This window comes from Aquarana catesbeiana, linkage group LG05 (genome assembly GCF_042186555.1).
Source record: "Aquarana catesbeiana isolate 2022-GZ linkage group LG05, ASM4218655v1, whole genome shotgun sequence".
Taxonomy (NCBI): Eukaryota; Metazoa; Chordata; class Amphibia; order Anura; family Ranidae; genus Aquarana; species Aquarana catesbeiana.
The window spans coordinates 651279620-651292280 of NC_133328.1; the positions used below are offsets into that span (position 1 = coordinate 651279620).

At 52.8% G+C, this 12661-nt stretch overlaps 1 protein-coding gene across 3 annotated transcripts in view; it reads right to left on the minus strand.

The window, feature by feature from the left end:
- Positions 1–321: 321 nt before the first annotated feature.
- KCNH2 (potassium voltage-gated channel subfamily H member 2) overlaps positions 322–12661 on the minus strand; it is a 293700-nt gene continuing 281360 nt past the window's right edge. For 2 of the 3 annotated variants that reach the window (XM_073632572.1, XM_073632570.1), the window contains 6 exons: positions 11299–11492; positions 7857–7956; positions 7393–7674; positions 6602–6791; positions 4595–4751; positions 322–919 (listed from right to left, as the gene is read on the minus strand). In XM_073632572.1, coding sequence (XP_073488673.1) covers positions 740–919; positions 4595–4751; positions 6602–6791; positions 7393–7674; positions 7857–7956; positions 11299–11492 — 1103 coding nt within the window. In that variant the 3' untranslated portion in view covers positions 322–739. The remainder of the gene's footprint in view (positions 920–4594; positions 4752–6601; positions 6792–7392; positions 7675–7856; positions 7957–11298; positions 11493–12661) is intronic. The other variant, XM_073632571.1, reaches the window with a different exon arrangement.

Below are 12661 nucleotides of genomic sequence, written 5' to 3' on the forward strand. Positions count from 1 at the left end.
CTCATCTCTTCTCCTCTCCTTTTATTTGTGGTGATAGGGACCAGAGGCCTCTGACAGCTGAAAGCGTAAAGGGTTAATGGTTAGACAGGACAAAGAGCGACAACGATTGGCGGCGATCAGAATGACGGCATTGGAAGAGACATTTATGGTGACTACATTGGTGATTGAGATATTCCACTCATATATATCGGAAGACAGTTCTCATCCATGGGACCCCCGTAGAGGGGGTCATACTCGACATTCCCAGGATGGGGGCGTCGGGTTTCTTCCTATCCGCTGTGAGGAGTAATCAGTATTGCAGTACAGTGCATGCGCTCTGTAGAGGATGCTAAAGGTATGGTGGCTCCACATTGGCCGCCTCAGTCATCGGATGATATATGGTGTACTCTACCTGGTTACACATCGTCATCGCGTTGCTGTTACAGAATGGCAGCCAGAACGTGATAGGAAGAGGAGAAAAAGGTTTGCGAATGGCGTGAGCCGCAGCCCAGGATCATGCATGCCGCATACTGCCTCCTGGGAGCGCTCGAGGCTCTGATATCATAGAAATGTTCTTTAATATCGCTCTTCCGCATTTCTTCTCTCTCTCTGCGTTGGAGCTTCCGCTCCGTGTTATTGTCACCCGCTCCGTCCGCCTACTGCATGTCGGGTGTCTGTGCTACCGAAGATTTCCTGGCGTGACGTCCCAGGTGCCAAAGATGTGGCTTGTGCCCAGAGTCTGCCCCCCGCACTCCCGCCCCTAACTGCCCGGGTCAGACGAATGTCTCTGAGGGGTCCTCAAGTCCAGAGGGTCCTCCAGGTTCCCGGGAAGAGACAGGCGCCGGGAGCTAGATGCTCCTTCAACGTTCAGAGTGTGGGGCGCCAGCGGCATTTCACACATTTTGTACTTTACGCCCTCCATGTCCTGGCGATCATAAACCTGAAAGAGAGAGGGAGAGTCAGGAAAGCCCCCGCAGGTTGTCACATTCATAAATATTAATACATATGGATTGCAGGAAATACTCTTGTAGACATGGCCACCATCAGAAATCAAGGGGCCTCCTATGGCCTCTCCGTCAGGACCCCTGCACCCCCGCCCCCACTACTATGACAGTAGTGCCAGTTCCACACAACAGCTCTGATGACTGAGTTGTGAGGTGTCCAATAGGATGTCTTGTAGCACAGATCAGCCTACACCTGCCTGCACCAACCTACACCTGCCTTTCTGCCAGCATTCTGATTGGACGCTGGACAGAGGTGGCAAGACAGGGAGATGTCATTCAGCATAACTCTCACGCTAGGCTCCTGGCCATAACCCTAAACCTCTCCCGATAACCCTAACTCTCTAAATCTAACGCTCTCCCCATAACTATAACTCTATATATCTAACCCTAACTTTAACCCTAGTCCTCTACCATAACTCTAAACCCCCACCCTTAACCGTAGATGTAACTTTAACCCTTTCACATAACCCTAACTCTAATCCTAACCCTGACGCTAAACCTCTGCCCATGACCCTGACCCACTAAATCTAATCGTAACCCTCTCGCCTTACCCTCAGTTTAATTTGTTATTTCTAATGTCCTCGTATTGTTCAGTCTGTAGATAGGGAGATACATTCAGATGCTACATGCAGAAGGTACAGACATATAAAACACCCCCCTCCAGTGTCACATTAGGGTCACAATGATGTGGTGGGGTCACCACACAGGAAATTATGCGTTCAGAAGTGAACTGACCATTCGGGCTCTCCCCGAGGGCCTGGGGCCAGTAGAGGGCCCCATGAGAGGCTCCTCGTACCTTTCATAGGCATACGCATGACAAGGAGAAACCATAGAGGAGGAGCTGACATAGTGAGCAATCCCCCATCCTTGTGACACCCGGAACATGCTGGAAAAAGTTCCCGGAAACTCATTCATGTACTTCCCTTCCATTCCCTCAGATGAAGCCTCCAGCTGTGTTGTCTGTGCCTGTGGTGAGGATGGCAGTGCCGGCTGTGTGCCCGGACAGGAACCGCAGGAAGCAGCTGAGGAGTAGGAAACCAGAGGAAGGTGGGGAAGGGGGGACCCTCACCCCCTCTCTATCTCTTACCTCCTCCCCCTCTCTCTCCCCTCCCTCTCTCTCTCACCCCCTCCTCTCTCCTCTCTCTCACCCCCTCTCTATCTCTTACCTCCTCCCCCTCTCTCTCCCCTCCCTCTCTCACCACTCCTCTCTCTCACCCCCTCCTCTCTCCTCTCCCTCTCTCTCACCCCCTCTCTATCTCTTACCTCCTCCCACTCTCTCTCCCCTCCCTCTCTCTCACCCCCTCCTCTCTCACCCCCTGCTCTCTCACCCCCTCCTCTCTCACCCCTTCCTTTCTCACCCCCTCCTCTCTCCCCTCCTCCTCTCTCCCCTCCTCCTCTCTCCCCTCCCTCCTCTCACCCCCCTCTCTATCTCTTACCTCCTCCCCCTCTCTCCCCTCCCTCTCTCTCATCCCCCTCCTCTCTCACCTCCCTTTCTCTCACCTCCCTCTCTCTCACCCCCTCTCTCTTACCCCACTTCTCCCCCCCCCCACCTCCCTCTTTCTCTAAACCCACTCTCTTTTTCTCTCTTTCTCACCCCCCTCTCTCTCCATCCTCTCATCTCTCATTTACCTTTCTCTCACCTAGTCTTTCCCCCCACCCTCCACTCTTTCTCTCCCTCCCCTCTATCTTAGCCCCCCCCCTCTTCCCCCCCCCCTTCTCCCCCCCCCTCACTCTCTCTCACCCCCTCTCTCTTACCCCACCCCCCCCCCTCACCCTCACCTCCCTCTTTCTCGAAAACCCTCTCTCTTTTCTCTCACCCTCCTCTCTCTCAACCCCCCCCCTCTCTCCCCCCTCTTCTATCACCCCTTTTTTTCCTCTCTCTTTCTCGCCCCCCTCTCATCCCCTTCTCTCATCTCTCTCTCTCTCTCTCTCTCTCTCTCTCTCTCTCTCACCTAGTCTTTCTCTCCCCCCACTCTCTCTCTCCCTTCATTCTTTACCCCCCTCACTCTCTCTCTCTTCCCCTCACCCCCTTTTCTCTCTCTTACTCTTTCACCCCTTCTCTCTCTCTATTTTTCACACCCCTTTCTCACTCCCCTCACCTCTCCCTTTCTCTCATCCCCCCCTCTTTCTCTCCCCCCTCTCACCCGCCTCTCTCTTACTCCACTTGTCCCCCCCTTACCCTCACCTCTCTTTTTCTCTAAACCCCCTTCTTTTTCCCTCACCCTCCTCTCTATCTCAACTCCCTCCTCTTTCTCACCCCCCTCTCTCCCTCACCTACTCTCTGTCACCCCATTCTCTCTCCCCCCTCTCACCCCTCTTTTTCTCTCTCTTTCTCAACCCCCTCTCCCCCCCCCCCCATCCTCTTCTCTTTCACCTCTCTTTCTCTCTCACCTAGTCTTTCTCTCCCCCACCCCTTCTCTCCCTCCCCTCTATCTTATCCCCTCCCTCCTCCTCGCCCCCCCTCTCTCTCAATCCCCCTCACGCCCCCTTTTCTCTCTCTCACCCTACTCTTTCACCCCCCCTCTCTCCCTCTCACCCTACTCTTTCACCCCTTCTCTCTCTTTCACCCCCCTTTCTCACCTCCCTCTCTCCCCTTCCTCCATGGCTCTCCTACTTTCTCATCCCCCCCATCTCTCTTTCTCTCTCCCCTCTTCTGTCTCTATCCTTCCACCTTCTCTTCCCCTTTTAGTTTCTGTCATATTTCAGGTTATCAGTAAAGAAATGTGCTCTGTCAGGAATGATTTCCTAGTTTTTCTCAGTGTAAAAAAAAAAAAAAAAATTGGGGGGGGGGGGGGGGGGGGAGTTGGGGCAACCCTGGCAGGTAGAAGCTGAATGAGAGTCTAATGGGTGCCCAAGGCAATTAACCCCTCAATCAATGTACTATGCAACCAGCAGGCGCTACCTACAGCTCCCGAAAACCAGACCCAACTTTTACTGCGGCACACCGAGCATACCGCACTTCTTTCTCTGGCATTAGGGCCCAAATTATGATCTTTCACAAAGGCCAACTGCTTTCATAAAATGCCCCTGGGTTGAGTCATAAAGATGGCTGCTGTGCGGCGGCCATCTTTAAACCTGGAAGCGCCCAGTGGCCTCTACGGAAAGAAGCTGGGAACTTCCACGCAGGTTATGGTGTGGTAGATATTTAAAATGCCCCCTCTATGCAGCTGAGCGGCAATAACCAAATGAGCAGGCTCGTGGAGTTTCCCCGCAGGCATGGTTGGGAAGCCATCAGGTGCCTGACAGGTTCTTAGATGGCTGCCACCTTTGAACCTGTAAGGTGTTCGGTGACTTCCCATCAATACCAACAGGAATCTTTGTAAGTTAAAGCTGCAGGCAAGAATTGGGCACTGGCCCGTTCTTGGACATAAGGGTTCGAGACGTTCCGCAGTTTGCTGAAGGGCCCTTCTGTGCCGCTGAGCTGCAATATGTGAAGGATGGCCTCTACGAATGTAATATGTAGTTGGGGCTCTGTGTGGGAGTGGCTTGAGTGTGGGGGCGAGGACACAGGGAGCCCCATATTCTCCTGTTGCCCGGGGGGCCCATGAGTTGTCAGTCCGCCCCTGGATGCGTTTCCATCTCTGGGTGGGGGGTGGGGTGTCACGCTGTACCTGAGAAGAAGATGCCAGTGTCGGGTCTGCACACGGCGGGCAGCTGGACATCTGCGGGGGGGAGGAGACGGCGCTGTAGGCGGGGGGCCCCAGGACCATCTGCTTCTGCAGTAACTGCATGATGGTGTTTATATCGTTCACCATGCGGCTCTCCAGCCTGGGGAGGAAACAGAGGCAAACCGTGAGAATGTAGACTGCGAATCAGGCGGGACATACTGGGAAAGGGGAGGAGACAAGAGGATGGGGAGGAGGCATCTAAAGCAGGGGTGGTGCATACAGCATCATGAGAGATACAGGGCTGGGATCGATCTATATATGAGAATGGAGTACACAGGAAGAATGTATAAGAAGGAGGAAGATACACAAAGCAGGGGAGGATGTATTTAAAGCAGGGGCGGAGTCTAGAGGCTCATGGGAGACACAGAGAAGGGGGGGTATACAACATCCTGGGAAACATAGGGCAGGAAACTATATACGCTGTGTATATTTATATATACTATGTTGTCAAAAGTATTGGGACGCCTGCCTTTACACACACATGAACTTTATTGGCATCCCAGTCTTAGCCCGTAGGGTTCAATATTGAGTTGGCTCCGCCCTTTACAGCTATAACAGCGTCAACTCTTCTGGGAAGGCCGTCCACAAGGTTTAGGAGTGTGTCTATGGGAATGTTTGACCATTCTTCCAGAAGAGCATTTGTGAGGTCAGGCACTGATGTTGGACGAGAAGGCCAGGCTCACAGTCTCCGCTCTAATTCATCCCAAAGGTGTTCTATCGGGTTGAGGTCAGGACTCTGTGCAGGCCAGTCAAGTTCTTCCGCGCCAAACTTGCTCATCCATGTCTTTATTGATCTTGCTTTGTGGACTGGTCCAAATCATTTGGTGGAGGGGGGATTATGGGGTGGGGTTGTTTTTCAGGGGTTGGGCTTGGCCCCTCAGGGGTGGGGCTTAGTTCCAGTGAAGGGAACTCTTAAGGCGTCAGCATACCAAAACATTTTGGACAATTTCATGTTCCCAACTTTGTGGGAACAGTTTGGGGATGGCCCCTTCCTGTTCCCAACATCCCTGCACACCAGTGCACAAAGCAAGGTCCATAAAGACATGGATGAGCGAGTTTGGGGTGGAGGAACTTGACTGGCCCGCACAGAGTCCTGACCACAACCCCATGAAACACCTTTGGGATGAATTAGAGCGGAGACTGTGAGCCAGGCCTTCTCATCCAACATCAGTGCCTGACCTTACAAATGTACTTCTGGAAGAATGGTCAAATATTCCCATAGACACCCTCCTAAACCTTGTGAACAGCCTTCCCAGAAGAGTTGAAGCTGTTATAGCTGCAAAGGGCGGAGCCAACTCAATATTGAACCCTCCGGACTAAGACTGGGATGGCATTAAAGTTCATGTGTGTGTAAAGGCAGGTGTCCCAATACTTTTGGTAATATAGTGTATACTGCATATTCCCCTCCCTATATATAGGGAGGGGAGTATGCAGGAGGAAGAAGAATCACTACAATATATGGCAAAGAGGAGGAGACAAAAGTCGGGGGAGGATGTATCTAAAGCAGAGGCGGAGCCTACGGGAACATGGGGGACATGGGGAAGGGGTGGAGCTATTTAAAGGAGCAAGGTGGAGAGTGAACAGGAAGAGGAGGTGGGGCATATGGTAAAATTAGGAGGAGACACTGTGCAGAGGTGGAGTTATCTAGAAGGGGTTGTGGAAGGCTGGGTGGGGCTAGCTGGAGCTTACAGGAAGAGGGGAGGAGATACAAGGCATGGGAGGATGTATCTAACAGAAAAAAGACAGGAGGGTGGGGAGTGCACAGGAAAAGAAGGCGGGCATACAGGACAAGGGGAGGAGTCAGAGTGAAGAAGGGCTATTTAAAAGATAATGATCCAGGGTGGAGTGTGCATAGGGCGGGTGAGGGGAGAATAGAGGATGAGGGGGGGAGGAGTCAATTAGAAGGCGGGTTCGTAAAGTGTAAGGCACATGATGGAAATCCTCCCGCACCTGTTCAGTTGTTTCTGCAGTTGGTCCAGCCGGTTCCCCAATTCACATTTTTGGCGGCGACCTATGGAAGGCACAGGAGCGCTGATGGTGGTGGTGTGAGTGGGGATGGTGCATCGCGGCAGCTCCTGGTACTGACGACCGCTTCGGTCCCCCCAAAAGCTGAAGATGTTCGACACCCCAGAAAACGCTCCTGCCATGACGGGAGAGAGAAGGGTCTGATTATTTGTAGCTCGAGTCGCCCTCTCTACTGCCCCCATTTCCACACTTCAATGGGAGGAACTTTTGGGTGGGGGGTAAATGGAAGATGGTGGTCAGTGATTAATAGCTGTTCCGCCATATCTAGATTCGTTGTCTGCCATTGGGTTGGATGCACGTCTTTCTGTACGGGTTAAAGTTATACATTTTACCAGAACTTCAAAATATTTCTCCAAAATTTTGGTAAATTTTGGTAAGGCCAGTTGCATCCAACCCCAGCAGCCAATATCTTACCAGAAAACTGGAAGTAAAACCAAATCTAGTATATAGTACAGAGGTTCTGGGGTGGAACCCCAGTGGAGAGATCTGTGAGGGGGTCGTACTTTCCATTAATACTTAGAAAGACGAACGTTCTTCTTCCAATTGGGGGAAATGTTTCCACATTGTGTGTTCTGCAATCCTTGTCTTAGATACAAGAAGTTTCCTCTGGGATCTTTATCAATGGTAAATGGCGGCAGGATGGACAGGGCAGGAGACGGCCAATACTGAGAACACCCCGTCACCCCAGAGGGATGGAACCCCTCCCCCCCCCATACCTGACAGGTGATTGCACACGTCCCCGGTGCCTTGCTCTGCGTCTCCCTCCCCCACAATCGGTACGGTGAAGTTGCTGCACGTTGCCCTCGTCGGGGACAACTCCACCGTGCTGGACAATGGTGCCGGCTGCTCGTCATCACTGGACGAGGAGTTGGAGGGTCCGCTGCTGTGCTGTTCACCCCAACTCTTGTCCTCGGGGGCCAGGTTGTTCTCGCTCAGCCGGCTTGACCTTTGACCTTTCTGGAGCTCCCCGGCGTTCTTGGCATCTATGGGAGGAATTACTATATTTATGTTTTATTTCTGTCCGGAGGTCACCTTCACCTTCTCCATACACGGGCAGACTACTGGCCAGTGAATGCCCATTGGTCAGATGTGTGGAGGGAGCGGCCTGCCTGTGTATGGACAGATTCACCGATAAGACTCCCATTGGTATCAATGTAGGAAGCTCCGCCCCCCTCCTCACCTTTATCCGTCCGTCTGCGGAAAGAGAGTTTCCTCCGTCTCAGCTTGTTGAATCCGTTATCCGAGTCGCAGCTGGCCGGAGACCCCGGGATCATGTTGGTCTGCAGAAAAAGAGAACTGTCACTGAAAAGTTGGTGGTTCAGATACGGCAAAGTGCCCCCCGTACTGCCAATAATGGAGACCCCCGTACTGCCTGACACCAGAGAGTGACCAATAACGGAGACCCCCGTACTGCCTGACACCAGAGAGTGACCAATAACGGAGACCCCCGTACTGCCTGACACCAGAGAGTGACCAATAACGGAGACCCCCGTACTGCCTGACACCAGAGAGTGACCAATAACGGAGACCCCCGTACTGCCTGACACCAGAGAGTGACCAATAACGGAGACCCCCGTACTGCCTGACACCAGAGAGTGACCAATAACGGAGACCCCCGTACTGCCTGACACCAGAGAGTGACCAATAACGGAGACCCCCGTACTGCCTGACACCAGAGAGTGACCAATAACAGAGACCCCCGTACTGCCTGACACCAGAGAGCACTGCCAATAACAGAGACCCCCGTACTGCCTGACACCAGAGAGTGACCAATAACGGAGACCCCCGTACTGCCTGACACCAGAGAGTGACCAATAACGGAGACCCCCGTACTGCCTGACACCAGAGAGCACTGCCAATAACAGAGACCCCCGTACTGCCTGACACCAGAGAGTGACCAATAACGGAGACCCCCGTACTGCCTGACACCAGAGAGTGACCAATAACGGAGACCCCCGTACTGCCTGACACCAGAGAGCACTGCCAATAACAGAGACCCCCGTACTGCCTGACACCAGAGAGTGACCAATAACGGAGACCCCCGTACTGCCTGACACCAGAGAGTGGCCAATAACAGAGACCCCCGTACTGCCTGACACCAGAGAGCACTGCCAATAACAGAGACCCCCATACTGCCTGACATCAGAGAGCACTGCCAATAACAGAGACCCCCGTACTGCCTGACACCAGAGAGCACTGCCAATAACAGAGACCCCTGTACTGCCTGACACCAGAGAGCACTGCCAATAACAGAGACCCCCGTACTGCCTGATACCAGAAAGCATTGCTAATAACAGAGACCCCCGTATTGCCTGACACCAGAGAGTGACCAATAACGGAGACCCCCGTACTGCCTGACACCAGAGAGTGACCAATAATGGAGACCCCCGTACTGCCTGACACCAGAGAGTGGCCAATAACAGAGACCCCCGTACTGCCTGACACCAGAGAGCACTGCCAGTAACAGAGACCCCCGTACTGCCTGACACCAGAGAGTGGCCAATAACAGAGACCCCCGTACTGCCTGACACCAGAGAGTGGCCAATAACGGAGACCCCCGTACTGCCTGACACCAGAGAGTGGCCAATAACGGAGACCCCCGTACTGCCTGACACCAGAGAGCACTGCCAATAACAGAGACCCCCGTACTGCCTGACACCAGAGAGTGGCCAATAACGGAGACCCCCGTACTGCCTGACACCAGAGAGCACTGCCAATAACAGAGACCCCCGTACTGCCTGACACCAGAGAGTGGCCAATAACGGAGACCCCCGTACTGCCTGACACCAGAGAGCACTGCCAATAACAGAGACCCCCGTACTGCCTGACACCAGAGAGTGGCCAATAACAGAGACCCCCGTACTGCCTGACACCAGAGAGTGGCCAATAACAGAGACCCCCATACTGCCTGACATCAGAGAGCACTGCCAATAACAGAGACCCCTGTACTGTCTGACACCAGAGAGCACTGCCAATAACAGAGACCCCCGTACTGTCTGACACCAGAGAGCACTGCCAATAACAGAGACCCCCGTACTGCCTGACACCAGAGTGTGGCCAATAACGGAGACCCCCGTACTGCCTGACACCAGATAGCACTGCTAATAACAGAGACCCCCCGTATTGCCTGACACCAGGGATCACTGCTAATAACAGAGACCCCCGTACTGCCTGACACCAGAGAGTGGCCAATAATGGAGACCCCCGTACTGCCTGACACCAGAGAGTGGCCAATAATGGAGACCCCTGTACTGCCTGACACCGGAGAGCACCGCCAATAACAGAGACCCCCGTACTGCCTGACACCAGAGAGTGACCAATAGCGGAGACCCCCGTACTGCCTGACACCAGAGAGCACTGCCAATAACAGAGACCCCCGTACTGCCTGACACCAGAGAGTGGCCAATAACAGAGACCCCCGTACTGCCTGACACCAGAGAGCACTGCCAATAACAGAGACCCCCATACTGCCTGACACCAGAGAGTGGCCAATAACGGAGACCCCCGTACTGCCTGACACCAGAGAGTGACCAATAACGGAGACCCCCGTACTGCCTGACACCAGAGAGTGACCAATAACGGAGACCCCCGTACTGCCTGACACCAGAGAGTGACCAATAATGGAGACCCCCGTACTGCCTGACACCAGAGAGTGACCAATAACGGAGACCCCCATACTGCCTGACACCAGAGAGCACTGCCAATAACAGAGACCCCCGTACTGCCTGACACCAGAGAGTGACCAATAACAGAGACCCCCATACTGCCTGACACCAGAGAGCACTGCCAATAACAGAGACCCCCGTACTGCCTGACACCAGAGAGCACTGCTAATAACAGAGACACCCTTATTGCCTGACACCAGAGAGTGGCCAATAAGGGAGACCCCCATACTGCCTGACACCAGAGAGCACTGCCAGTAATGGAGACCCCCGTACTGCCTGACACCAGAGAGTGGCCAATAACGGAGACCCCAGTACTGCCTGACACCATAGAGTGACCAAAAGCGGAGACCCCCATACTGCCTGACACCAGAGAGTGGCCAATAACGGAGACCCCCGTACTGCCTGATACCAGAAAGCATTGCTAATAACAGAGACCCCCGTATTGCCTGACACCAGAGAGTGGCCAATAACGGAGACCCCCGTACTGCCTGACACCAGAGAGTGACCAATAACGGAGACCCCCGTACTGCCTGACACCAGAGAGTGACCAATAACGGAGACCCCCGTACTGCCTGACACCAGAGAGTGACCAATAACGGAGACCCCCGTACTGCCTGACACCAGAGAGTGACCAATAACGGAGACCCCCGTACTGCCTGACACCAGAGAGTGACCAATAATGGAGACCCCCGTACTGCCTGACACCAGAGAGTGACCAATAACGGAGACCCCCGTACTGCCTGACACCAGAGAGCACTGCCAGTAACAGAGACCCCCGTACTGCCTGACACCAGAGAGTGACCAATAACGGAGACCCCCGTACTGCCTGACACCAGAGAGCACTGCCAGTAACAGAGACCCCCGTACTGCCTGACACCAGAGAGTGACCAATAACGGAGACCCCCGTTCTGCCTGACACCAGAGAGCCCTTCCATAGAGAATATCCGGCACACTTACATCTCGGAGGTTGAAGGTGATTTCCAGGCTGGACCAGAAATAGTCGGAGAATTCTGGGTACATGTCCAAGACCTCCAGCAGGTCCTCGCGGTGAATCTTGTGCAGGTCGCAGTAGGTCAGGGCGCGGACGTCGGCGTTGGACTTCCCAGGACGAGCGTAGAGATTGATGGGCTCCCCGAATATGTCATTCTTACCTGCAACCAATCAGAGAAGATCGATTACTAAGTTAAGCCGAAAAAGAACTTTTTTACCAGTTTGTGAGAGTTGAACAGACGCCATTTCTTAATGTTCATTTCGTCTGCAAATTTTTCCAAAATATCCTTTTTAATAAAAAAACATCAGAGCCGTTGTCTCCATTCATATCATTTTATGACAACGGACTCCATTCACGAAAGCAGACCACATGCCGCATTCAGGTTTTTACCGCGTAAAACAAAAACGTTCAGTAAATACCGCATGAAACAGGAGAGAAAGTCAATTCACAAACTGAAATAAATGCATGTGGTAATGAACCCCTTCAATACCGGGGGGCACCTCCCCCCCTTCCACCCCAGGACAATGTTCAGCTTTCAGCGCTGTCACACTGTGAATGACAATTACTCAGTCATGCTACACTGTACCCAAACAAGAGTTTTATCATTTTGTTCCCACAAATAGAACTTTCTTTTGGTGGTATTTACTCACCTCTACGATTTTCATTTTCTGCTAAATAAAAAAAGTCAGAAAAAAAAAAAAGTTTTTCTTTGTTTCGGTTATTAAAATTTTGTAAATAAGTAAGTTTTCCCCTTCACTGACGGGCACTGAAAGGCGGCACCGATGGGCACTTATAGATGGCATTGATAGGCAGCACTGATGAGGAGGAACTGGCAGGCATTACTGATGGGCACTGAATGGCGTCTATAATGGGCACTGATTGGCATACCTGGTGGTTATGGGTGGGCATCCCCCCAGTCCATACCAGGTCCTTATCCAAGCCGGCAGCTTGGCAAGGGGGGGAGGGGGGGGCCCCAAGTGAGCACCCCCCGCCCTTGTGAACCATACCAGGCCACATACATTCAACATGCACCTTGTCCCCATGTTGATGAGGACAAAGGGCCTCTTCCCAACAACCCTGGCCAGTGGTTGTGGGGGGTCTGCAGACAGGGAGGAGTATCTGTATCTGGAAGACCCCTTTAACAAGACCTGACCCCCCCCCATGTGAATAAGCATGAGGTACATAGTACCCCTACTCATTCACCAAAAAAGTGGTAAAACAAACAGTAAAAAACACAATAACATTTTTAACAAGTTCTTTATTCAAAAAATGTAAAAAATAAAAATTGTCCCCCCCCCTGGTGAAGATCCAGCGTTAACTATGATGAAT